Source organism: Populus euphratica, unplaced genomic scaffold (genome assembly GCF_000495115.2).
Source record: "Populus euphratica unplaced genomic scaffold, PopEup_1.0 scaffold420.1, whole genome shotgun sequence".
NCBI classification, from domain to species: domain Eukaryota; kingdom Viridiplantae; phylum Streptophyta; class Magnoliopsida; order Malpighiales; family Salicaceae; genus Populus; species Populus euphratica.
The window spans coordinates 134,536-159,425 of NW_011500192.1; the positions used below are offsets into that span (position 1 = coordinate 134,536).

Sequence of the window (24,890 nt, forward strand, 5' to 3'; positions counted from 1 at the left end):
ATGTTTGGGTTTCTTTTAGTATCAGATAACATTTTTTTTAAAAAAAAAAAAAAGAACAAGTAAAACATGCTAGTGGGATTGTTTTTTTTTTTTTTTAAAAAAAGAAAGCAAATAGGATAGATAGTAGGAAAGAAATAACAAAAGCAAGTTTATTTTTTAAAAGTTAAAAAACAAAAAAAAAAGGCTTTTTTTACGTTATGTAACAAAAATAAGATTTTAAATAACAGATAAAAAAATAATGTAATACAACTCAATTAATCTAAATATAACTTCAATATGACTAAATATGATAGTAACAAACAAAAAGAAATTGTGTTGATGCAAACTCATCCCATATAATTTATTTTGTTATTTTATAATTAATAAATGCTAAGTGTGCACAAATAAATTCAAAATTGATATTAGAGAATAATATACCCAAAAACCAATGAATATACCACTGAGTATTAGATTAGAGGTCGTTTCCTTAAGTCCCATTATCAAAACCTTTTGTTGAATCAATTTACGACATTGTTTTTTCAACTTTGTAACTTGTGATTTCTTTTTCTTTTTTTCCTTTCCCCCCTACTAACTTTTGATTGTAACTCAAATCAATGACACTTGATTTTTTATACTTTCTTCTTTTTTTTCTTTTTTTTTTAACTTTTATCACAACTAGATTTAGATGACAACAATAATGAAATTAATAACACATAATCTAAAATATAAAATGATATAACCTGATTTTAAAATATTTGTCTAATATCAATTAATGTGAATTTCATAAATATAAAGGTTCAAAAACTCACAATTACAATAATGTTTTTTTAAAAAATTAAATTTAGACTTGTAATTGAACTTTACATCATAATAACTTATACTAAAATGTCAAGATTATAAGTGACCAATATTACTCAATGCTTGTAATTGAGATGCAGATAAAAAGTATAAAAAAAATATCATGAAATCTAGTTAAGTTTTTGATGAGTTAAAGTAGGTTCATGAAGAACCAAAATTTAAAAGACCTTTCAAAAACATTCAAAATATGTGATAATTAACCTGATATATAGTGGATTGCATTACTTCCTAAAGTCAAATCTACTCTCTCATTATAATAGTTCTACAAGGATTCAAAATTTGAGAAACCTTTCAAAAACACATAAAATACACAACAATTAACTTGGTATATTGTAGATAGCATTATTTTTCAAAGTCAAATCTACTCTTTCATGCAATTTTAAGGTAAAAGAATACCTAAGTAAAATTCATCTCACTAAATAAAACTCATTAATATCAAAAATGATAATTTTGATGGTTAGAATCAATGTTAATTGAGATTCTCTCTTTATTATTGAAATCTAACAACTTTTTCTTCTCTCAAACTAGAAATTGAAAATATAAAAAATAAAGTGTTAGATTAAAATCTAATTTTAAAGAACTATAAAGACTAAAAATATATCAATTAAAAAGGAAGAGGATGAAGTTAGCATTTCACACTATTTTTTTTTTAAATCCAAATGGCTTCCTTGCCTGCTTTACTTTTATCCCTTAACTTTTATTCTTTCTTTTTATTAATAATTTGAAAGCAAATGATAATAAATTTAACCCCGAAAAGAGATTATAAATGAGAAAATAAAGTATTGTCACTAAAATAAATTAAAAAATATATCACTCGACATTTTTTTGTGAAAGATTGTATATTATATGCATGCATAGTAAAATTTGGTGACGATTTTTTTTTTTTAATGTGTGTGAATCCTCTTGACATTATTGTTCCCGTTTGCTTTGGAATTGACGCCTTTGATTAAAGAAAATTGAGAAGAGAACAATAAGGAAAAATAGAAGAAGAAGAAGAAGTCATAGCAGTTGTTTGACTTGTGTTGACGAAAACCAAAACGAACTGCCCTTATCAAATTATTTCCAAAGAAAACGGATAGATAAGAAGAAAACAAGTTTACTCCATCAGACCGTTGAACGTAACTATCTAGTTTCTCAATTTCCCACTATTTCCAGATCCATTCCATTGCACTCAAATGATCGCCTCTAACAATCGCCCACATTTAGTTCACCACACAAAACCACGTTCACTCTTGCGGTGGAAAAATGTTTTAAAAATAAATAAAAAATCATTTTAATATATTTTAAAATAAAAAATAATTATCATTACAGCACTTTTTTAATAGTAATACTATCTAGACTATCGCTACAATCATTCAAACATTCCTTGAAATTAATCGATAAAACAACTATTCTTACAATCATGAAACACGGACAATTAGGTCTTATAACATGGAAAATCATCATTAGATTTTTGAAAATGAAATATATGCTCTAACTAATTATGTTAATCTTGGGGCTAGGCCCCTTTCGTTTTAAAAAAAAAAACCAAAAAACTAATTATGATAATTTTGATTTAGACAAAACACATGCCATTCTATGATTTCATAAAATTTAAATTTTTTTCTTTTAAAAATTAATTTTTTATATTTTCAATCGTTTTGATATATTAATCTCAAAAATAAATTTTAAAAAATAAAAAAATATTATTTTAATGTAATTCAGCATAAAAAAATATTTTAAAAAATAAACACAACTACACTTTTATACATACTCTCAAGTGTTTGATTAAATGTGTTGAACTTTTTCTATTGATAAAAAATATATTGTTTTATTAAAAATAAGTAAAATGGCTTGTGATGATATATATTATTTATAAATCTAAAATAAAGAGTAAAATTTTTATTAATTGATACAACACTTAATATAGGGTAAACAATAATTTTTTTAATTTGTATATGGTATTAAAAGTCCAGATAATTTTTTAATATAAAAGACAAATATTTTAAACGTTCAGATAATTTTGCAGGTTTGGTTTTCTAAATTTGGTCTCATGCTCGAAATAAAGAGTTATGAACCTTCCTCCAATAATTATTAATTTTATGACATGATTTAGAAAACTCATAATTTAAAACTTCTTTCATATTATATTTTAAATTAAATTGAAAAGATATTTACTTGATAAAACATGTTTAATTTAATTAAGTTGTTAATAATTCAATTAATTAAGTTAAAATTAATCTAAAACTCAACCAAATTAATATAGAAAACATTAAAAAAAAAATGACACAGACTTTTTATTAAAAAAAATTGTTTTTAAAATTGGGATTAAGAAGCATGTTTTCTTCAGTGAAGAGATGAAGAGACGCGTGCATATAATGTTTTTATGAAAGCCCGTGCAAAGTAACTACAGTAATTAGCAAAATATTACAGGAATTTTTTTATAAAATATAAGCAAAATATATATTTTTATTCAACTTGCAAACTAAAAAATAAACTTTAATTAAAATATCAAAAACTTATTATTTATATAATAGTTATCCTATATTTTTTAGTATTAATGATGTAGCCGAGTTAGCAATAATAAATGATTCTAAACACTAAAATATGCTTCTACCGTAACTAAATGATGATAAGCTAATAGATATATTTATGAACTAATGTAACAAGTTTAGGTTCAAGAAGAGGTTTAATTGTATTATATCAAAATAATGACTAGAAAAATCATAACTTTTATGGTTTGTTTTGGAGTATAGTTACAATTGTTTTTCAAATAATTTTTCATATTAAAATATATATCAATTATTTTTTTATTTTAAAAAAATTATTTTTAATATTAACATATAAAAATAATTTAAAAATACTAAAAACATATTAATTTGAAGTAAATAAAAAAATAAAAAATTTAAATTTTTTCAAAAATATTTTTAAAATGCAAATACAACCATTGAATTGCACTTAAATTTTTATATGAGTTTCAAGAGGTTGTTTTGCTAAAATTAGCAATGAAATTTCTACTCCAACCATCAAATCTTTAGATTTTAAAAATCTTACATTAAAGCCTTAATTTTAACAATTTTATGATTTTTCTTATGAATCAATCAATTGATTTAATTGATTGTTATAAACTAAACACTTAATAGTCTTGAATTTAATAGATATTATGATTATAAATCATAATATTAATTAAAATTATATCTAGTAACTAATAAATTTAATTAATATCATGATTCAAAAACATAATATTTAATTAAATATAACATTTCATAATCGTGACTTCTATACATATATTATTTCACCAAAAAAATTTACTACTATTGATTCATTTTTTCTTTTTAATTTTGTTTTTTAATTATCCAATTTTTATCTCATATTTCAAAACATGGATCCGAGAAAAGAAGACCGTTCCCCGACACTTGTTCCCTAAGTTTCTCTCTGTCTCTTTTAACTCACTTCCCTCCCTCTCTTAAACGAACCTCGCCAAGATCTCTCTCTCACACACAAACTCCAAGACTATCTGTCTGTCTGTCTCTCTCTCTCTCTCTCTCTCTTATTTCAGACACCACGGGAGACAACGACGCCTTCGTTTCTACCCGCATCATAAGAACCAGTGGACCATAAAATCGAAACCAAATAAAAAGGAAGTAAAAAAGAGAATAACAAGAAAACTAACCCACAAATCGATAGAGACATTGGAGAGATAACATTGATATCTCTCTTAAAAGTTTGGAATTATGGTAGCTGGTAAGGTTAGGCTGGCAATGGTTTTGCAAAATCACCTGCAAACAAAACTGAAACTCATAATAATACACCACCACCAAAACCACCGATTCCACCTAGCTCCGGCAAAGTATCCTCTCAAAAGGCGGTTTTTTCACGCTCTTTCGGTGTTTACTTCCCCCGCTCCTCTGCTCAAGTCCAACCTCGTCCGCCTGACGTAACCGAGCTTTTAAAACTCGTTGAAGAGCTTCGTGAACGTGAGTCTCTCTTAAAGACTGAACTTCTTGAATTTAAACTGTTAAAAGAGAGTGTGGCAATTGTTCCAGTTTTGGAAACTGTGATTTCTAATAAAAATACGGAGATTGAGAAGGCAGTGAAGGAGGTGGAATCACTAGAGCGTGAAAACGAGAGCTTAAAAGCCGAATTAAGTGAAGTGAGATTGAGATTCGGAGAGGAGAGAAAAGAGGGTGCAAAGAAAGTTAAGGAATTAGAAGCGGAAGTTGTAGAGCTGAAGAAAGTGGTGTCAGATCGTGAGAATGAAATAGAGCTCTCTTCTTCACAGAGGTTTCAAGGGTTAATGGAGGCCACAACCCAGTCTACTTTGATTAGAAGCTTGAAGAAAGGAGTCAAATGTACCGACATTATGAGTTCATCGAGCCAGAATCAAAATGTAGATCATCATTCTAAGAGATTGGAAGAGAATGTCGAAACCGAGAAGCCAAGGCATTCGAGGTGTAACTCTGAGGAACTCACTGCGTCAACTCTGTCATCTCGAGTTCCTAGGGTCCCTAAACCACCACCAAAACGATCATTGTCATCGCTGGCGACATCATCATCGTCAGTTTCATCCAGCGGCTCTGATCACTCAGTTTCATGTCCACCTGCTCCTCATCCACCACCACCTCCTCCTCCACCTCCGGTGGCTAAGAAGTTTGGTCCACCTCAGCCGCCACCTCCTCCAAAGGGGAAGAGATCAGGGACGGAGAAAGTGAGGAGAGTTCCGGAGGTGGCGGAGTTTTATCACTCGTTAATGCGGAGGGAATCTCGGCGGGATTCCGGCGGTGGAGTAGCGGAGGCCTTAGCAGTAACGGCTAATGCCCGTGATATGATTGGGGAGATAGAGAATAGGTCGACTTATTTGTTAGCGGTAAGTACCGGTTTCTCCCTGTTTTTAATCTTTTGAGATATTTACGAGATTTGCCATTCTGGGTTTTGGTGTCTTTATATGTGTATTTGTAAAGGAAAAAAAGTTGTAATTTTTTTATGAATCTGATGGCAAATTGGGCAATTGAAATCTGATCTAGAAAGTGTGCAGGCATGAACTCCGTTTGCAACTATATGAAATATGGAATTTTTTAAAAGTGGATTTTTTTTAAATATATTAAAATAATATTTTTTATTTTTATTATTAAATCATCAAAAATAAAAATAAAAACAAATTAATTTAAAGTTAAGAAATCTTTAAATTTAGAATTACAGTTAAATTAAAATGTTTGTGTGTTATTTGGTCACATGATTATGGATTATGTTTTGCCTTGTTCCTGCGATTAGAGGTATTTATTAGTTAGCCAAGTATAAGGCCTCTCTGTGTATGGTTTGGCAGATAAAAACAGACGTGGAAATACAAGGAGATTTCATCAAGTTCTTGATAAAAGAAGTTGAGATTGCTGCATTTACAGACATCGAAGACGTCGTCCCTTTTGTTAAATGGCTCGACGATGAGCTATCTTATCTGGTAGATTTTCAATTTTCCAAGAAACCCCTTTGATTTAGTTCAGATTAATTTAAAGACCTGGGAGAGATCATAAAGAATTTGTTTCCTTGCTTGGTATTTAGGTTGATGAAAGAGCAGTGCTTAAACACTTTGATTGGCCGGAGCAGAAGGCAGATGCATTACGTGAGGCTGCCTTTGGCTACTGTGATCTCAAGAAGCTAGAATCGGAAGCCTCGTTGTTTCGAGACAACCCCCGCTAGCCATGCGGTCCTGCTCTCAAGAAAATGCAGGCGTTGCTTGAAAAGTACGTCCTTAATATTTATCTCTTTTTTACCCATCTGAGTCTGTATTTATTTGTTTTTGATATTGCAAAGAATGGAGCTTTCTTATCGAATTCCATAAGTTGTGTTGTCGGTCCAGATTGGAGCATGGTGTTTACAATCTAGCAAGAATGAGAGAATCAGCAACCATGAGATACAAAAGATTTCAAATTCCAACGACTTGGATGCTTGAAACAGGAATAGTTAGTCAGGTAATTTAACCTTTTCTTACGGCTTTGGACAATAATGGGTGTTTAGAGCCTGTTTGTTTATGTACTTTAAAAGTGTTTTTTAAAAAAATTAAATTTTTTTTATTTTTTTTATTAATTTTAAATTAATATATTTTTAATGTTTTCAAGTCATTTTAATGATAATATCAAAAATAATTTTTAAAAAATAAAAAAATATTATTAACATATATTAACACAAAAAACTATTTAAAAAACAACAACACCATTTACATACATGTGTTTAAGGAAAAACAACAGTAACACGCAGACACCACAAATCCCACTTTTTGACACATAGTTATATTTAATTATTAGTAACCAGAGAGAGAACATAACTTTGTAGTTCACCATCTGGGGAGTTTTTTTCTTTTTTTATTTTTTGGTGGATTATTGGTAAAAAAATATCAATAAAATTATAGCATAAAAATATTTTAAAAAATAACATATAATTGCAAATAATATTTGTGATTCAACTGTTATTTATGGTTACTTTTATCATAAAAAAATTAAAAATAAAATTTAATAAAAAAATAAAAATAACAAAAACATTATAACTCTGATGATAATATTAATATAAAAAAAAAAAATACAACTAATGATCAGACTAGGTCACACATGTAGCCCTAAGAAAAATAAGCTTCAATATTTTTAGATAGCTTATGTGGTCCATTTTATTTTTTATTTGTGATTTTTTTTATTGTTTAATTTTTATTGTCAAAGTTTTTTTATGGTACTAGTAATATTGTTATTTAAGCTTTATTTTGTTTTTGATATCTTTTTTATTTATATTTTATTTTTTTCTCTCTCTTATCTTTTCATCGGTGACAAAGAAAAGAGAGATAGAATAAAATAAAAAAAAATTGAAGACATATCAAAGCTCTAAAAACTAATATTGGTATCATTAAAAAGATATTAACAAAATAAATCTAACAACACCAAAAAAATATTATAAATATAAATAGAGTGTGCTACACGAGTTGTTTAAAAATATCATAATTGACTTATCTTTTGACCATTTATGTTGCTCATTCTAATCATTATTGATAATTTTTCTTGGTATTATTGAATTTATTGCATGAAAATCTTTTTAATGATGTCATTATGAAGTTTCAATATATCTATGAGATCTTTTTTTTTTTTAATCTTGTATCTAATAATTTTACCATTTAAGAGTGTTACATATAAATATTTATCTATAACTTTTTAAATTATGCTATTTTTTAAAATATTTGTTACTGTATTATTTTATTGTTCTTTTACTATGCTGTAATCCAAAAAAAATACTCCTATTTTGCTAGGCATTATTGTAAAAATACCAGGGGTAACAAGATGACAAAAGAAAAGTTTAGATTTTTGCGTCATTTTCTCTGCCAACGCCTGCCTGCTAGCCTGCTAGCGTGCATGTAATTTCCAGATTTCTAAAATTTATTTTCTTGTTTGCTTTGGAATTTGGATTCATTGATATAGAATCTCTAAGTTGCCCCGTAAAAACTAGCACATTTTTTTCTTTTTTTAATATAGCTCGAAGGATTTTAAAGCTGTAAAAGCCCAACAGAACTTTAAAGAACTTGTTGTCCCTTTTTGATAGGACTAAACTTCTAAACTTATTCAAATTATATGATGAAGCTAGCATAATATTTACTTCATAGATCATGTACTTAATCTTCAGTAGATACAATGCAGATTGTTGACTGTCTTGTTAAATAGCAGTTGATTCAGTTGTTAAGTAGGCATTTAAGTCGTTAATTTCTTTTGGGTTTTTTGCTTTGAAGCTTCATCAATAGTTCTGATTTATTTAGTTCTGAACTTATTTAGTTCTACTCACACATTGTTGCAGATTCAGTTGGCATCTGTGAAAATAGCGATGAAGTTCTTGAAGAGAGTATCTTCAGAACTTGAGACTGTTGGCGGGGGGGGGCGAAGAAGAGGAGTTGTTAGTCCAAGGCGTTCGATATGCATTCCGGGTACATCAGGTGAAGATCCATTTGCTTGCATTTACCTTTAACGATTAGAATAATTATACTTTGTTGCAGTGAGGCTCTAGTGCTTTCATTTTTTGTGGCAGTTTGCTGGAGGTTTCGATGTGGAAACAATGAGGGCATTCCGAGAATTGAGAGATAAACCCAGATCATGTCATGTACAATGTCAAAACCAGCAGCAACAGAAACTTGTATGCGGATCTACACCTTGCTAATCTGTAGCAAACTCAGCTTCAGAATTGCTGCCTTTTGTTGTAAAGATAAAACACCATGTTTGTCATCTATACTATGACCGTGGCCAAGGACGGAGCCTTCTAGAAGGCTTAGGTGGGCTGTAGCCCAGGTAAAAAAATTAATGCCGATCTATTACGTCAATAGTTCTTAAATAAATAGGAAAGTAACCCATATTTTTTGTCCCATGTGGAATGTCAAAAGAAGCCAGCAAAAAGGCTACCAATGTAAGTGCGCAGAGTTAATCACAGGGAAATCTCCAAGTTTTTTCTAACCTCCGACTCATTATACTTTGATGGCTTGCTTGCTTGTTTTGTTTAGCTTGTTTCCTTCGAGGTGTCGCTCTTTCAACCCTGTTATAAAAAAATATAATAACCCACTTTTTCTTTGTTTTTTTCACGGAAAAACCTAACAAAAATAATTAATTGATTGTTTTCTTTAGTCTTTTGCATAAAACCTAAACAAAAATAATGTGTGAGAATTAAATTTACATGCTTTTCAACTAACATACTAACATGGAGTTTTAGCTTTTTATTTCTCAATAACATATCAAAAAGCTATAAAAATATAAAATCATCATATAAAAATTTAGAAGTTTTAACTTTGATTTTGAATTCAATATTTTACATTTACTGCAATAAACTATACCCTAAAAATCTAATAATTTAAATATATTAAATTTTTTAAATATTTTAATGGATCTCAATTTATAGGTTATGATTCATTGAAACCTTGTTAAGTGCATTGTTTTAATATATATAAAGTAGAAGGAATCGTGACCAGATTGTTTAATGATAATTTCTCTTTCATGTTTTTTTTTAATGAACCATTAATCTAGACCATAGTTTTTTAATTTTTTAAAACCAATTCAAGCCAAGCTAACATTAATTTGAGTTGAACTTGAACAAGCCAAGGTTATACACAACAACCATAATTGAAGTTACGAGGATATAAAAAAAAATAAACACATGAAAAAAATGACATGAAGGATGTGAGGTTCGAATTTAGACTCATGAAAAAACATGAAATAAACATATGAAAAAATAATTTACTAGTTATTTCAAAAATAAGTTTCTCAAATCTTCTTGTAGTCTATATCACTATTTTATCCTTGTATATTCTGCATTTCATAAATATTTTATTATGATATTACTATCTTTTCATCTTATACCTGACTTCCCTAATCCTTTTTATTTGAATAGATTATAAATTATAATGGAAAATCAATCATGCAAGAGAGAAAAAATTATGCTTTTATTCTTTAAACCAAGTAAATAAACATCAACCAATAAAAAAAGAGTTCTTAACGGATTCTATAATGATTTACATTGAACGAAAACTTGTTAAAGATATTGATTTAAATTCTATTATAGATGAATTATATTCTACAAAATATTAAAGGATTCAATTTTGATAGTGTAATTTATTTTTATTTTTATTTTCAATTTTATTTACTTTAAATTTTATTTTATTTTTTATATTTTATGTTATGTATTTGAATTAATATTTTATTATTAATTTGATAAATTTATATATACAAATTAATGATCAGTTAATAATTGATCTTAAAAAATAATTTATTTATATATATATATATATATATTTATAATGTAGCCCAAGGCAAAAAAACATTCCTAGTTCCGCCCTTGACCGTGGCGATCTTGGAATCAATATTTTATCATGATTCTTTGGTTCATTCTTTTATTTTATCAGTGCCCTTAGGTAGTGTACTTAGTGCCCATTTGTTTATGACTTTGATTACCTGACCGTCCAACTTTTACCGGGTATACTGTTGAATATCTAAAATATGAAGAAAATCTCTAATGCCACCCTCACCATTGTTGCCTTGTAAAAATTGTTAGTTACCTGTAAAATTATATAATTTTATTATTAATTTTATGATTATAAAAATTATACAAGTCAATATATATTTATTATGTAAAACCATGTAAAAATTAAGAAATAATAAAATTATACCAAAACCATTTTAAATAAGGTAAAATCATGATTTTATTATCGATATTATAATTTTACAATAATTTTAGATTTTCAATTCTTATTTTCCTCGTTGCATATACTTCTATTTACTCACTAATGCACAAGTCTCACCAACACTTGTATCCATATTTTTTTTTTCAATAAAATACACAAGGACAAAGAAAATATAGTTTTGTATAAATCCTTCTAAACAAATAAAAAATTATTTATCATTGGATAAAACTTTGAAAAATCTTATTCTAGAAGGATATTTTTATGAACAAGAGTAATAGATCATACTCTAAAGTTTGATTTAACATGTGTTTATGCTTAAATATCATTATCTTTTAAATAAGTTTACAATATTATAATCTAACATGAACTAGAGTTCAAGATTTTAAAAAATCTATTTTGAATGATAGACCATACTCTTATTCTAGAAGGATATTTTTATGAACAAGAGTGATAGATCATACTCTAAAGTTTGATTTAATATGTGTTTATACTTGAATATCATTATTTTTTAAATAAGTTTACAATATTATAATCTAACATGAACTAGACTTCAAGATTTAAAAAAATCTATTTTGAATTGTTTGATTCATTCATTTTAGTTCATACAAAGTCTATCATTGCATGTATGCAGCATTACAATAATTGTTTTTTTTAATTGGGATCTTTATGGTAATGTGTGTGAAAAAAACAAGAAATTATTATTCTTTATTATTAAAAAGAAGATATAATCATTATCTAGTATTTTAGTTATTAAAAACTCTAAATAGTGATATAATTTGAATAAGAAGATTTTTATCTAATATAAATTAAGGTATTTTTATATTTTTTAACTGTCAATCTATTTAAAGTTTTTTAAAAAATATTTTTGATAAGTAAATCTTTATTTTATTAAGTTAAAATTTAAATATTTTAAAGTTAAATATGAAAATAAAAAATTTTATTTTTATTCAATATCAAAAATATACTTTACATATTAGTTTATAATTTTATATATTAAAAGATACAAAATATATTTTTACAAATACATTTATAATCTTAAATGGGCTAGACAAGACCCAGCGGCCCAGACGATCCAGTAACCGGCCCTTGGTTTTTTTTAATCTGCAGGTGTGCGTGAACGGTTTACGCACACCTGCTACAGTACATAGTTAATTAAATTGCAGGAAAGGAGGAACGAAGACTTACCTGGTTTACAGGCGTTTAGGACGAGAATCCACCGGTGCTTGTTGCTGGGAGACGCTTCCTTTCGTCTTTCTTTCCTTTCGTTCTCTCTGTCTCTGTTCACCCGTTAATTCTCCCTTCGTCTCTTGGGTTTTTTTGGTTCTCTCCTCTGTTCTATGTTCTCCCTCCCTTTTTTTTTTACCCGTCCCCTGTGTTGCTCTTCGAGTCTCCTTTTATAGGAAGTGGACTCCTACTTATCCCCAGCAGTCCTTCCTTATCTTGGGGACTTGGTGTTTTGGTTGGACAAAAACACCGACAGTCCTGCCATTGTTGGACTGTCGGTGGTGGGTTTCCTCGGCGTTTAAAGGCACGTCGGGGCGTGAAGGAGATTGGACTGAAGATTGGATTCGTGGTAGACTAAACGGTCTACCGTTTGCCTGGGTTGAGCTGATACCGTCAGCATTTTTTTGTTTTCTTTTTTGCAGGTGGTCTCCTCCATACATAATTTCTAAACTCACGACCGTCCAACGTACAGGTTTCGAGTTTTGGTTGAATAATTGATTGTCTGAATTAATTTTTTTAAATTAAAAAAATATTATTTTAATAAAAAAATAAAAGTTCATGAAATATAATTAAATTTTTGATCGAGTTAGTTGAGTTATCAAATTATGCTAGGTTTTTGTTTTTTTTCTTTTCTTTAACCTAACCTAATACTAGTTCCAAGTTGGTCAAATTTTAAATTGATTTTTGGAGTTAGATCAGATTTCAAAACTATAATGTTTTTTGTTTCTAGAGGAAGAAAATAAAAAAAAACAGGGAACGTGAAACGTTATTGTCTTGAACTGAGGTAGTCATTTTCAATTTGATCATTAAGGTTTTAATATTTTTTAATTAGGTCCCCTATATAAATTGTAATTAGACCCCTACATTTCAGAGCCCTTTACGAAATAGTCATTGGTTTCTTATCTAATCAATTCAATTCTTAATTAGATCTTCAACTTTTAATTTTTTCAAAATTATTCCTAGAAAAATCAAGATATTAAAGTGAAAAGATAAGGGTTGAGTTGTTTGACCCTTAAGAGTTGTAGAGATGTGTTTGTTTCCTAATGTGAAGGTGCCAAAAGAATTTAGAGCATCAGAATTCATAAAATACACCGGTAGCTAATGCCCAATAACTCACCAAAAGGTATATTATAATAAAATGATGAAAGTAGTAAAAGATGAAAAGTTGTTGATCCATTTATTTTAGGATAGTTTGAGCAACACTACCTAGCCGAGTACATGAGGATAGATAATATCAATATTAGAAGGTGGAAAGAGTTAGTAGAGGCTTTTATAAAATTATACAAGTTTAATATTGATATTGTCCTAGATAGATCTAATTTGCTGGTTATGAAGAAGGAAGACAATAAATCTTTCCATAAATATGCTTAAAGATAGAGTGAGAAGACTCCACAAATAAGCCCACCATTGTTAGAAAAATAAATGATTAATAAATTCTCTCGTTTTTGTTTTTTACTTCTACCAAATCTGGAATTTCGACTTTGCTTTAGGTTCTACAATTTCATATTTATGTTTTGTCTTTGTATTTATTTTGGTATTTCGTCATTTCTTCAGTTTTTGCAATTTGGTATTTGTTCAATTTCTGTAATTTTTTTTGGAGTGATATCTTATCTTTCACTTATGTAAAATATGGTATTTCAACTTTCCTTCAGCTTTTGCCATGACATTTACTACAAAAAAGATTGTTTGGTTACATTGGTTACTTGTTAATATGAGAGTTTTCTTTTCTCATCCTATTCTTATGTATTGTGATAACCAAAGTTCTATTTAGATTACTCACAACTCGGTTTTTCATAAATGAACTAAGCATATTGAGATCGATTGTCTTCGTACTCGTCATCATCTTAAGCATGACATCATTACTTTGCCATTTGTTCTTTCTTCCTTGCACATTATAGATTTCTTTACCAAGACGTATTTTATCTCTCGTTTTTGTTTTTTAGTTGGCAAACTCTCGATGCTTGTAGCTGCCGTATCGTGAATTTGAGAGGAGATGTTAAATAATATTTATCTAGTTTTATTTATTAAGGGTAAAATAATATTTTCAGTTTAACCTATATATAATTCCTTTGTATTTAGGTTAACTTAAGCACTCATAATAAACAGATTATTGAGAATTCTAACCTCCCTTTATGTTTGATTTGAATTACTTTAACACTAACAACCAACCTATGAAATATACCAATCATTGTTTTCTTAAACACATGTTTTTATGGAACATTGGAGTGGAAAAATTATAGAGTTGTCAGCGGTGGAATGGTATGTTTAAGTGTTGTGTATATTGAAGAAATGGAAGACAAAAGTGGTGATTGTTACATAATGAATGATGCATTATATGTTGGCTATTAGCTTTTATTACATTACAAGAAAAACAATAAATACAAATAGAAATACTGGGGGAATATTTTTGTTGGTAAATTGTTGATGGATTTTACAAACAAAAATATTTCCTTAATATTTATCGAAGGAATTATAGTGGGAAAAAATAATTAAAATAAAGCAAAAAAAATAATGATATGCTATTTTTACCAATGGAATTACTGATGGTAAAATCCGTTGGTAAATTCATTGGTAAAATATAAATATTGTTCATCTTGTCAAATTATAAAGGGCATCACTAACAAAAAATTTTGTCGGTATTTTTCAAAGAGTGTTGGAATTGTTCACTTCCTAGTTATACTATTAATTATTATTTTTTAAAGACAAAATCATCGATGGATTGAAAAGTAGTGGGTGTTATTTGACAGTTTTTTTTTAAAAATTTATTAAATTAAAATTTTAATTTAAATATTATAAACAAAATCACTGACGGATGAAAAAGTTTTTGATGATATTTAGTGGTTTCTAAAAATTTTGATTAAATTAAAAATTTAAATTAAATATTACAGAAATGATTAAAAATATTAATATTTAATTATTTATTAGTAAAACGTCTAATAAAAAGACTATAATCCCTAATTTCACAATAGGCAGGGCTTCTTTCTTCTTCGTTTTCTTCCCCCCATATATAGAAAATTTCAATATTGATTTCTTTCTCTTTTTTTTTTTCAACTCCTTCTCTTCTTTTCCATGCTCAGGTATGCATTATTTTTCTTTTTTTATTTAGTTTTTTTAATTAATATATATACACTTTACTAATTTTTATTTTTTTCTCTTATTAACTTCACTTGCAACCATATTAAGGTAAGATTTTTTCTTCTTTTTTTTCATGTTTTTTTTCTCACTATATTTGTTATTTTATTTTATTTTTAATTGTTTTTGTTTTTAATAATTGTATGAATATTGTTGTAGGATTTTTTTAAAGTGTTTTGAGTATTATAGAGTGTTAATTTATATTAATATAATTATTTTATAGTTTTGTAAAATAGATTTAAAAAAAATATTTTTAAATAATTACCGACGAAATTACATATGATATTTTCTAAGAGAAACACCAATAGAATAAAACATATAATATTTTTTTAGTGCATCTTTTTTATCAATAAATTTATTAGTAATAATATTTTTTTATTATTAACAGGATTACCAATATACAAAAATCACTTACCAATGGAGTATTTTTGTTAATGATTTTATTGATAAATTAATTATCAATAAAATAATAATATAAATATCAATAATTGGTAAATCTAAGATTGTGGTAGATTTACTGAGGCTAGTTTTCACTTCTTATTATCCATTAGTGGTAAATTACCTTCGTGCACTCACATACACTGAAAATTTTACATGGTGTACTTCTGTCTCGGATCTAATGCATCCGAGGTTTCAAGTATAACAAATGGCCGTGCCATAAATTTTTTCCTTGATTCTGCATATTCTTATATGCCACCGTTCGGTGCTACTTTTTGTTTCGCTGTTCTTGATTTGATTTAGTACATCTTTAGTATTAATGGGCATGGTCAATGTTTGTGAAAAAATACTCACCGAAGAGTCTTTTAGCTCAGTGGCTATTCTTACGAAGTGCCAGGGGCAGGGCTTAATTCGGTATCCCTCGTTTTTTTATGTAAAGTTGTTCTGTATGCCATTTATGTTACTGTGTAAACACTGTATGGGCAAGTCTGTTCCATGAATATGATGTGTCCTGCATGTGCGATGGCATGGACATAGAGTTTAGAATGTCCGTGTCTGAAAACCAATCTTGCTCTCCTCAGGTCACTGCTGTAAATGATGCAGGACCCTCGAAAGGCATGCTTCTCCACATTTCTGTGGCAAACAGCCGTGTAATGCTTTTGGCAGATTTCTCTGTCTCTACTTCCCTTAAACTCGTGTTATTTAGATCATTTCTTAGGGCCATAGAGCTCGTACATTTTAGGATAGGAACATCCTACTTTGCTAGTCGTTGCAAATGAAAGAAGAAAGTGAAAGCGTTGCAACATTCAATATGGGCTACTCATAAATTCACTATCTGTAAAATCTAATTAAATAACAGCAAACGAGTCTGACAATACATGGACAAACTTAAGCTTACTTCCCAATGGATTTCTACTTCCTTCACACAATCATCAGATGCCATTTGCATCTGTCACCTATCTTTGTATCATCTTAGGGTAATTATTGTGATTAAGAAAATCAATCACTTTACATTTGATTTTTGCCTCCTCGGGAGTAAATGAGAATTTCTTGCCCCCCCATAATTATACAATTCTATACAAAAGGAAAGAAAAGGAGAAAACTAAAGTGAGATTTTGATGTTGACCTTCACATGAGGAGGGCCGCATATAAGAGTTGGTTCCAAGTATCAGGCAATCCAGGCAGGCACCAATGACTGCAATCTGTGCCAGATCCATCACTATAAGTTGAGGGATGGGCATCTTTTCTTAATTGTGATAGTGTTGTTATGTCAAGTAGATAAACTGGTTTCGTAATTGAGCTCAACACTTTGCTTACAACACCAACCGCCGGAGGTGCACCTGCCGGATATGTAGACCCTGATAGGGGCACTGCTTCTCCAGAACAACTCTTTTGTGGCTGATTCCAGTCCTTGCCCCTGGTTTTATAAAAATAGTCGGAATAAAATTAGCTGTGTTTCTAGTGCTGCTGCATTGCATTTGATGCTCAAACAACTATATATATATATATATATATCGTTAATTTAATGCATGTTTTCTGCCCCACTTACTGATAATGTGTCGGCGAAATCCCCTGAAAGAAGACTTTAGTTTTAGAAGGATCAACATTTTGGTCAACCCATCTGCCCCATGTGGTTAATCCTTTACTGAACGCTTCTATGCGGTCCATGTTTTTGTACAATGCTGGTCCATCCCGGATGTAGTCCCATCTGCATTTGCACAGCCAATAATGGTAGCTATTAAACTAGAGTTCCATATAAACGGAGACAGCCATGTACATGCATATAAAAACAAGAAATTACTACACTACATAGCGCTGGCAGGGCGCGAGAATGGAGGGAGGGAAATACCCTTGGGACTTTCCAGTGTGAAGCCACCAGTGCCAGGAATTGAAGACGAGCATGTCCATCCCTTTCCATGCATTGCCGGCCTCTATGGAGTTTAGGTTTAACACATTGCCAACATTTTCTCGAACAATATCTACCAAGTATGGTGTTCGATACATGTACAACGTTAAACCGTAGTCCTGCAACACTATTTTGTTAGCCACTTGAAATAGATACTGTAAATACTTTGTGTTTAAATCTCTTTTCATCTATGGATGTAAGCAAACAACTCTCTTGAATCCATGGTTCTTGTTACTGGCACTTTAGAGATGGAGTATATGACGAAGAGTCAAGATTATATTGCACAACTTTTTTTCTTACTTTTATTTTGTTGTTGGATTTACTACAGGAGATGCCCTCTTCCTTCAAGATCAATCTCAGAGAAACTAACCCCTTTCTGCTTCTTCATAATTGATATGATGATCTATATATGTAACTCAACAATGGCCATAAAATGCTAAGATCCACATCGCTATGATTTTAAAAACCTTTTACATGTCAAGTAGCACAAAAAAGAAGAAAAAAATGGTTCCAGTGATGCTTTTCAGTAGCGTAAGATAGAATCTCCTCAAATTCTCGCACCCACTTATTTCGAGGAGACAGAATAATAAATGTAATAATACAGCAGAATAATAAATGCAAGATTCTTATTCTCAAGAACATATAATATAGAGCTGTCTGGGCAGTCAATCACTCACAAGCGTCACAGTAGCCATCCATGGTTCTTCTGATGAAGAACTGGCCGCTAGACAAGCATTCACGTGAAGCTTAAAAGGTCTTACAAAATCTAGTTTTCATGAATATTAGATTAGCAGTTAATTAGCACTAATCGGTGGTAATTGAATTCACGGAAACACCACAGTACTGTTATAGAGCTGCCCACCTTATTCATCTCGCACGTCAAGTAAAATCAGTGACCCGGAAGGTTAACTCCATCGTTCCGATTTTTTTTAAATTATTTTAGATATTCATCAGATCAAGTTTTTGGACTTAGAAAAATTAATTTATAATGCAATTAACTCGACGAGCTAATTATTTAAAATGAATTATTTTATTTTTAAAATCTTTATTTACAAGATATCATTTTAGTTTTTCTTAAAAGAACTCACTGAAATGAAGAAGTTTTAGAACTAACCCGGGTTCGTTCCATAATCTATGAGTTGCCTAGCAATCCACAGACCCGGTCCTTAACGGAGTTAAACTCTGAAGGAGAGCCAATCGATTATGAGTGGGATGGCTCCTAAATTTGTGTATGCTGATAGCTATATCCAATAATAATGTGATTAAATAATAATATACATAAACATTATGAAATAAGTAAAATAATTATTCACGGCCAGCCGTCTATTATAACAAGAAAACCACAGGTTGGCAGCTTCTTCAAAACAGCTGTCAAGGGAAAGTGATGGGGCCACTCAATTTCCTCTAATTTGGTCCAAGATGGCAACTAATGATGTCCTAATTAATTTCTTTATCATATTTTATTTTTATTTTTTTATGGGCCGTGGACTCTCTCTCTCTCCCCTCACATTGAATAAAGAGTCACGGAATTTAGAAAGCTACAGACGTGTATGTATTGTCTCTTCGGTCGGTCAATCATTCTTGGGACCCTCACTCACTGTTTAACGAAACACTATCTGGGAATTGAGATCCTTTACTATATTTAAGATATGCTACCACAGAAGACTAGAAAAGAGGAAATTTCTGTGACCCTCTACATTTAATAACCAGGGAGAATTATGGGCATATTTGTGTAATTCGTGCCTTGATGTCTCCATTCAGCAGAGACAAACAATCTATGTGCCTTCCATGCTCATTTACTAATTGGAAACACGAGACCCCATTTTGAATGGTGGAGTAACGAAGTCTAAATTGCCTTAAGTAAACTAAATAAACCTGTAGTTTTCACTGGGCAGCATAAACAACAGCTACACATAAAAAAAAAAAGAAAAAAAAAAAGAAGCTACTCATTATGGTTAATACTGTAATAGTTCAAGGAAAAAGGCCAAACTACAATTTGGAAGCAGACATTTTCTCAAAAGCAGAACAATGGAATAATCAATAACATATAAAAATAAGATGGAAAATGACAAACATGCAATAGTAATAAGGAGATGTGCAGACAAAATCGGTTGAGGTTGATTTTGATTTTTGAAATGGAAAGGAGAAGAACTGGTAAAGTACTCACAACGAAGGTCACGGAGTTCCGCTTTGAAAAAGTTGTCTTGGCAGTGGGCACGGCAGCATGAATCATGCATGCTAATGATTCCCACATGTTCAGACTCAGCGAGTCCCCCACGAACATTATCTTCTTCCCTCTCCACCTTGCCAAAAAATCTGCACCGCTAAACCTGCACAAGAAACAATAACAATAAAAAAACAGCATAACCATAGTGCTTGTTTATGTTCTTGGTCTTCCGTTCAATGAAAGGAATGAATTGAAGTGAGTAATTCTAGCTAGTACGTACCTTGGTATATTGCAAGAATCGGGTTGCCAGGAGTATTTGAGATACTGAGTATCAGGTCTGCCATACCCTTGGCAATCAAACTCAGCATCAATGAATGGACAGCCAGAGGAATCATAGAGAGGATAAGAAGTGTCAACCACCCATCTCCCTTGAAACAAATCACAACCACTCACTTGCTTTCTCCCCTTCAACCTGCTAACATTGTAGTGGTGCTGTCCAGCTATTGCTTCTTGTAAAAGCAAAAGCATACATTGACAGAAAATGGAAAACAAAACTCGGCACTTAAAACCCATCTTGGATTTTGAGTTCCTGGCAATGTTTCGGGATATACCAATTTGCTAGTGAATTGAGCTTATATACAAGCGAGAAGCGAGTCCCTGAGAGAGGGAGGTAGTTAGGGAGTGGGGCGCCGCTAGCTAGGGTGGGTTCACATGCTAAGTGAAGGAGGCTGGCACTGACTTTCTTTATATATATATATAGAGAGAGAGAGAGGACATGAGGTCGGAAATCTTGGAAGGATTTGTTGATATAGCGTATAGCTAGCGCAATGCGGAGGTAATGGGGTTTAAATTCTTATTTCTTGAAAGGTTCTCTTAACATTCTATTGGCCTTGCATGTCACGGGCATATGAATCATGTACTGACATGAAATTACACATGCACGTTAAATTATTGGTGATTAAACAGCTAAATTTCAAAAATCGGTGTTACAATTTCGACAGCCGGTCATCCCTCCTGAAAATATTTTTTAAAATAAAAAATTATTTTAAAAAAACATAGTCATAATGCAAAGACAAACATGATTTTTTTTTTATATATATATATATAATCATCAATGTTATTGAAAATATGACTAGTTAGGCAATGACTATAATAAAAAGACCAAAAAAAACGTCGATTGAGAATTTTTAAAAGGAAAATAGATAAAACAGATCAGAACCACATCAGTAAGACAAACGTGCTCTTAATTTAATTTGTAGTTTAAGCCTAATGCCTGTTAATTTTAAAGATTCCTGATCAATATACATAATTAGCAAGAAAGAATAGGGATTTAAAAGTAAATAAACATAACAACCGCATAAACTGCCATTAATGAGATCGCAACATGAGATGACAAAAAAAAAACATGTAAATAAAATAAATAAAATGTAAATTAATATGATCAATTGATGTTAATAGAAAGAAAGAAACAGACTTGAGTATTTAACATGAATTGACAAGTGATAATGTCCATGCTTTTTTTGGGTTCAAGTGTAGCTCAACACAAAATTAAAGTTTAGTTGAAAGGTCTTTAAAGAGCTAGCTAGGGACGGACAAGGGTTAAACGTGAGTAAAAAGCTTTCTATAATTGAACACCAAACTATCCCTTTGATCTTACAATTCCTCACTTCCAATCGATCAAGAAGAAGCTATGGTGATCTATCAAATCCCACCATCATGCATAGATGATTCCAATCGATCTCTTAACTAATCAAATATCTATCGTGCCGCATTAGGTGACTTGATAACAACCAAAGCTTTTCATGCAATAAACTAGTAGAGTAATTATAACGCAATAGTAGATAAAGATTCCGAGAGTTTTATTTTAAAAGTGTTTTTAAAAACAAAATAATTTTTTTATTATTTTACTTTTAATTAATTTTTAAAATAAAATAATTATTTAAAAATTAAAATACTTTAAAAACATCTCCTGAACACACAACATTTTTCTGCATACAGCCAGAAAGCTTACAAAAAATATGAGGAAGGCCACCGGTCCACTAAGAGCGTACCTATGTGGTTGTGTTCTGAAAGTGGGCCTGACGACAGTGCCTATAGGAGAGGCAGGACCCAATGGGTCCACCAACATGGGACCCATCATGAAGTTGGTGAACCGTCTACTAGGGCCATTGTCTGGTCCTTGTGTGCCGTGCCGTCTATTGCTTGTTCCATAGATAATGAGGATGCGTTTCTCTTTTCTTGCTAATAATAATCATGCTTTTTAATTTTCAATCATTCAATATCCATGGAATCTTCTTACATCAGAGGGACAATTACCTCTCTCTTGATAGAATATTATAAAAATCCTCGTCTATTCCTGCGTATAACCACACAATATCTTGAGGTCTCTAGTAATTAACTAATTAATTTTTATTTATTTTTTTACCGGAACCCTTGTACTATTTGTTATGATAACAGAAAGAATTCTTGAATACAGTCAACAAGATGTACTCTTAAATGGTTTAAGAAGCTATTTAGTTTAGATTAATATATAAATTTAATTAAAAATATATAACTTTACAATCAAATCCTAAAAAGACCTTCAAATTTATACTAGACTGCCATCTCTAAGATTTTGGAACAATAATCACTTTGATTTCTTTTGTTTTAAATTAATTTTTTAGATGTTTTTATATTTTCTATGTGTTCACATCAAACAAAAATAAAAAAATAAAAAATATTATTTTAATATATTTTTAAATAAAAAAAACCTTAAAAACAACTTCTCGCAAATATACCATCAATCTAACCCAGCCATATTTGAAGATTTTGCATCATAATTTGATTATAAAATATAAACTATGAATAATAGTAATAATATGAGAATTTACTCTCTCAGCAAAGTATAATTTGAAATATTTATTTATTTATTTATTTTTGAATTCTAGTTGTTTACATCACGAGTCAAAGTAACAATCATTGACATGGCACCTTGCTGCAACATCAACTTGCTGTAAAGTAAAAACAACATGCATTTTAAGCCTCATCTTCCTAAAGTTTAAATGGGAAACAGAGACTTCCACTACTGCGTTAGAAGTTCTGGGAACCAGCCTTTGGAAGAGGCAAAGTGGGTTTCTCCAAAAGAATAATTCAAAATGACACGAGGAACAGCAGTTTTCTACTCTCCAATGTCTCAACGTCATTGCTTCGTTAATAAACCACAACAGGATTTTATTGTCGGAATGATCTCTTATGGCGGCCAAAATGATACCAACTTCCAAGCAAAACCTTGCTTTTCTATTCTAAATTCAATACCACCAGCTTAAATAACTCAACCAAGGATGCCAATTATTCCGTCTGTAATGATGAATATATCTCATTTCAGTTTTAAAAAATAAAATAAACTGGAATAGAATTCATCTCACTTAGAATCTATGTACAAATTAGGGCAGGGACATTTCGGCTGTTTCAATCAAGCTAAATAGTGTTATATATATATATATATATTTTTAATTTTATGATATCAATTATATCTTTCCATTTGACCATTAGATAAGATTTTACTAAGAATATACTTAAATATTATTATATCTCAGATTAAACTTTTAGGGCAATTAAAGTTTTGAAATTTTTTGTAAGACTGCAAATAATATTTTTATAATTTTATTTAAATTTGTATTTTTGCTTACAAAAATTATTTTATTATATATTTTTTTAAAATTTTATCATTTAATAATAGATTTATTGATAATTAAATTTTATAACTTATTTTAGTTAAAATTATCATAGTTTCATAATTAGAATTAGAATTTTAAAATGTTAAACATATTTAATATAAATCATCGTTTTAATATTATTTTTTTAAAAAAATTGTTTTAATTTTTTTTATCAAGCACTATTTTTACCTTCATCTCGTTTTTTCCGCCTTGTATTTAAAATTTAAATCAATAACTTTTTATTTATTAATTTAAATTAAATTTATCTTTGTTGAGTTAATATTCTTCGCCGCCATCAAATCATTTAATCATTAAAGGAAAATGATTTTCTTTGTTACTCCATTAATGAACTAATATTACAGGTACAAGAAAGTACACTTTTTAATTTGGATTTTTGAATTTTAATTGTAGATTAATCGATATAATTATATAATTTATTTTTAAGAACATACATTAGACTAATGTTAGAGGCCGGATGCGTCCATGATCATTTATAAATAGAATTTAATCTTTACTGATTGACGTATAAATTACTCCAAAATATCTTTTATCATCAAATAAATAATAATAATAATAAATTATTAACGAAATACTTGATGATTTCTTAAAACTGAGTAGAATAACTATTGTTTTCAGAGATTTTAATGGCATCCATCTTTGATAAAGCAGATGCATATTGTATGGTACTTTAATTGTTATGATTAATACATTTCTTATCCAATAATCCAAAGAGGGTGTTAAGAAGGCACTCTTAGATGTAACGTGCACATGTAGCGTTAACTGATCATGAAAAAATAAATAATTAAACAGCATACATTCCTCAATTAAGGTCCACTTGCAAATATTTCATTTAAATATTAAATTTTTTTTATCAACAATCACAACCAGTGAAGATAGCGTTTTAGAACGTGATTTAAATAGAATTTGTTAAATTTTTGAATTTTTTAAACTATTTTAATGTATTTATATTAAAAATAAATTTTTAAAACTAAAAAAATAATATATCAATACATCTTCAAATACAGAATACTTTAAAAATCAGCTGTTACAACACTAAACAAGCATGAAATGTATCTACTTCTAGATCTTTATGCCCGTCACAAATTTGTAAGCACTACACCTCTAAGGTCACGCAAATCATGAATTAATTCTTAATATCAGTCGTCCCCGATGTGATTTTTGAAGACATTTCTCTTAAATGATAGATTTAAGTATGTTCTTAACTTTCTATAGACATTAACATTACGGTAATATATGTAATAGTAGTACTATTATGCGAAGTCGATTTTGCTTATATCACAAGAAAAATTGTAAAGCTTAATGCTT

The 24,890-nt window shown here is 29.6% G+C and overlaps 1 protein-coding gene and 1 pseudogene across 1 annotated transcript; one reads left to right on the forward strand and one right to left on the reverse strand.

Moving 5' to 3' along the window:
* The first annotated feature begins 4,363 nt into the window (after positions 1 to 4,363).
* LOC105111727 (protein CHUP1, chloroplastic-like) lies at positions 4,364 to 9,074 on the forward strand (annotated as a pseudogene).
* Positions 9,075 to 16,585: 7,511 nt separating this feature from the next.
* LOC105111728 (protein trichome birefringence-like 37) lies at positions 16,586 to 20,690 on the reverse strand. Its single transcript, XM_011007171.1, has 5 exons — positions 20,150 to 20,690; positions 19,870 to 20,032; positions 17,646 to 17,821; positions 17,346 to 17,504; positions 16,586 to 17,213 (listed from the first exon to the last, which is right to left on the reverse strand). The coding sequence occupies exons 1-5, from the start codon at positions 20,440 to 20,442 to the stop codon at positions 16,925 to 16,927; spliced, it is 1,080 nt and encodes a 359-aa protein (XP_011005473.1). The 5' UTR covers positions 20,443 to 20,690; the 3' UTR covers positions 16,586 to 16,924.
* Between the last annotated feature and the right edge of the window lie 4,200 nt (positions 20,691 to 24,890).

Bases quoted from the DNA above. Each gene is read 5' to 3' on its own strand.
- LOC105111728 (XM_011007171.1), bottom strand. From the start codon at position 20,442: ATGGGTTTTAAGTGCCGAGTTTTGTTTTCCATTTTCTGTCAATGTATG. The intron at 20,033-20,149 runs GTACGTACTAGC...TTTCTTGTGCAG, and splicing joins GATTCTTGCAATATACCAAG to GTTTAGCGGTGCAGATTTTT. The intron at 17,505-17,645 runs GTATTTCCCTCC...GTGCAAATGCAG, and splicing joins CACACTGGAAAGTCCCAAGG to ATGGGACTACATCCGGGATG.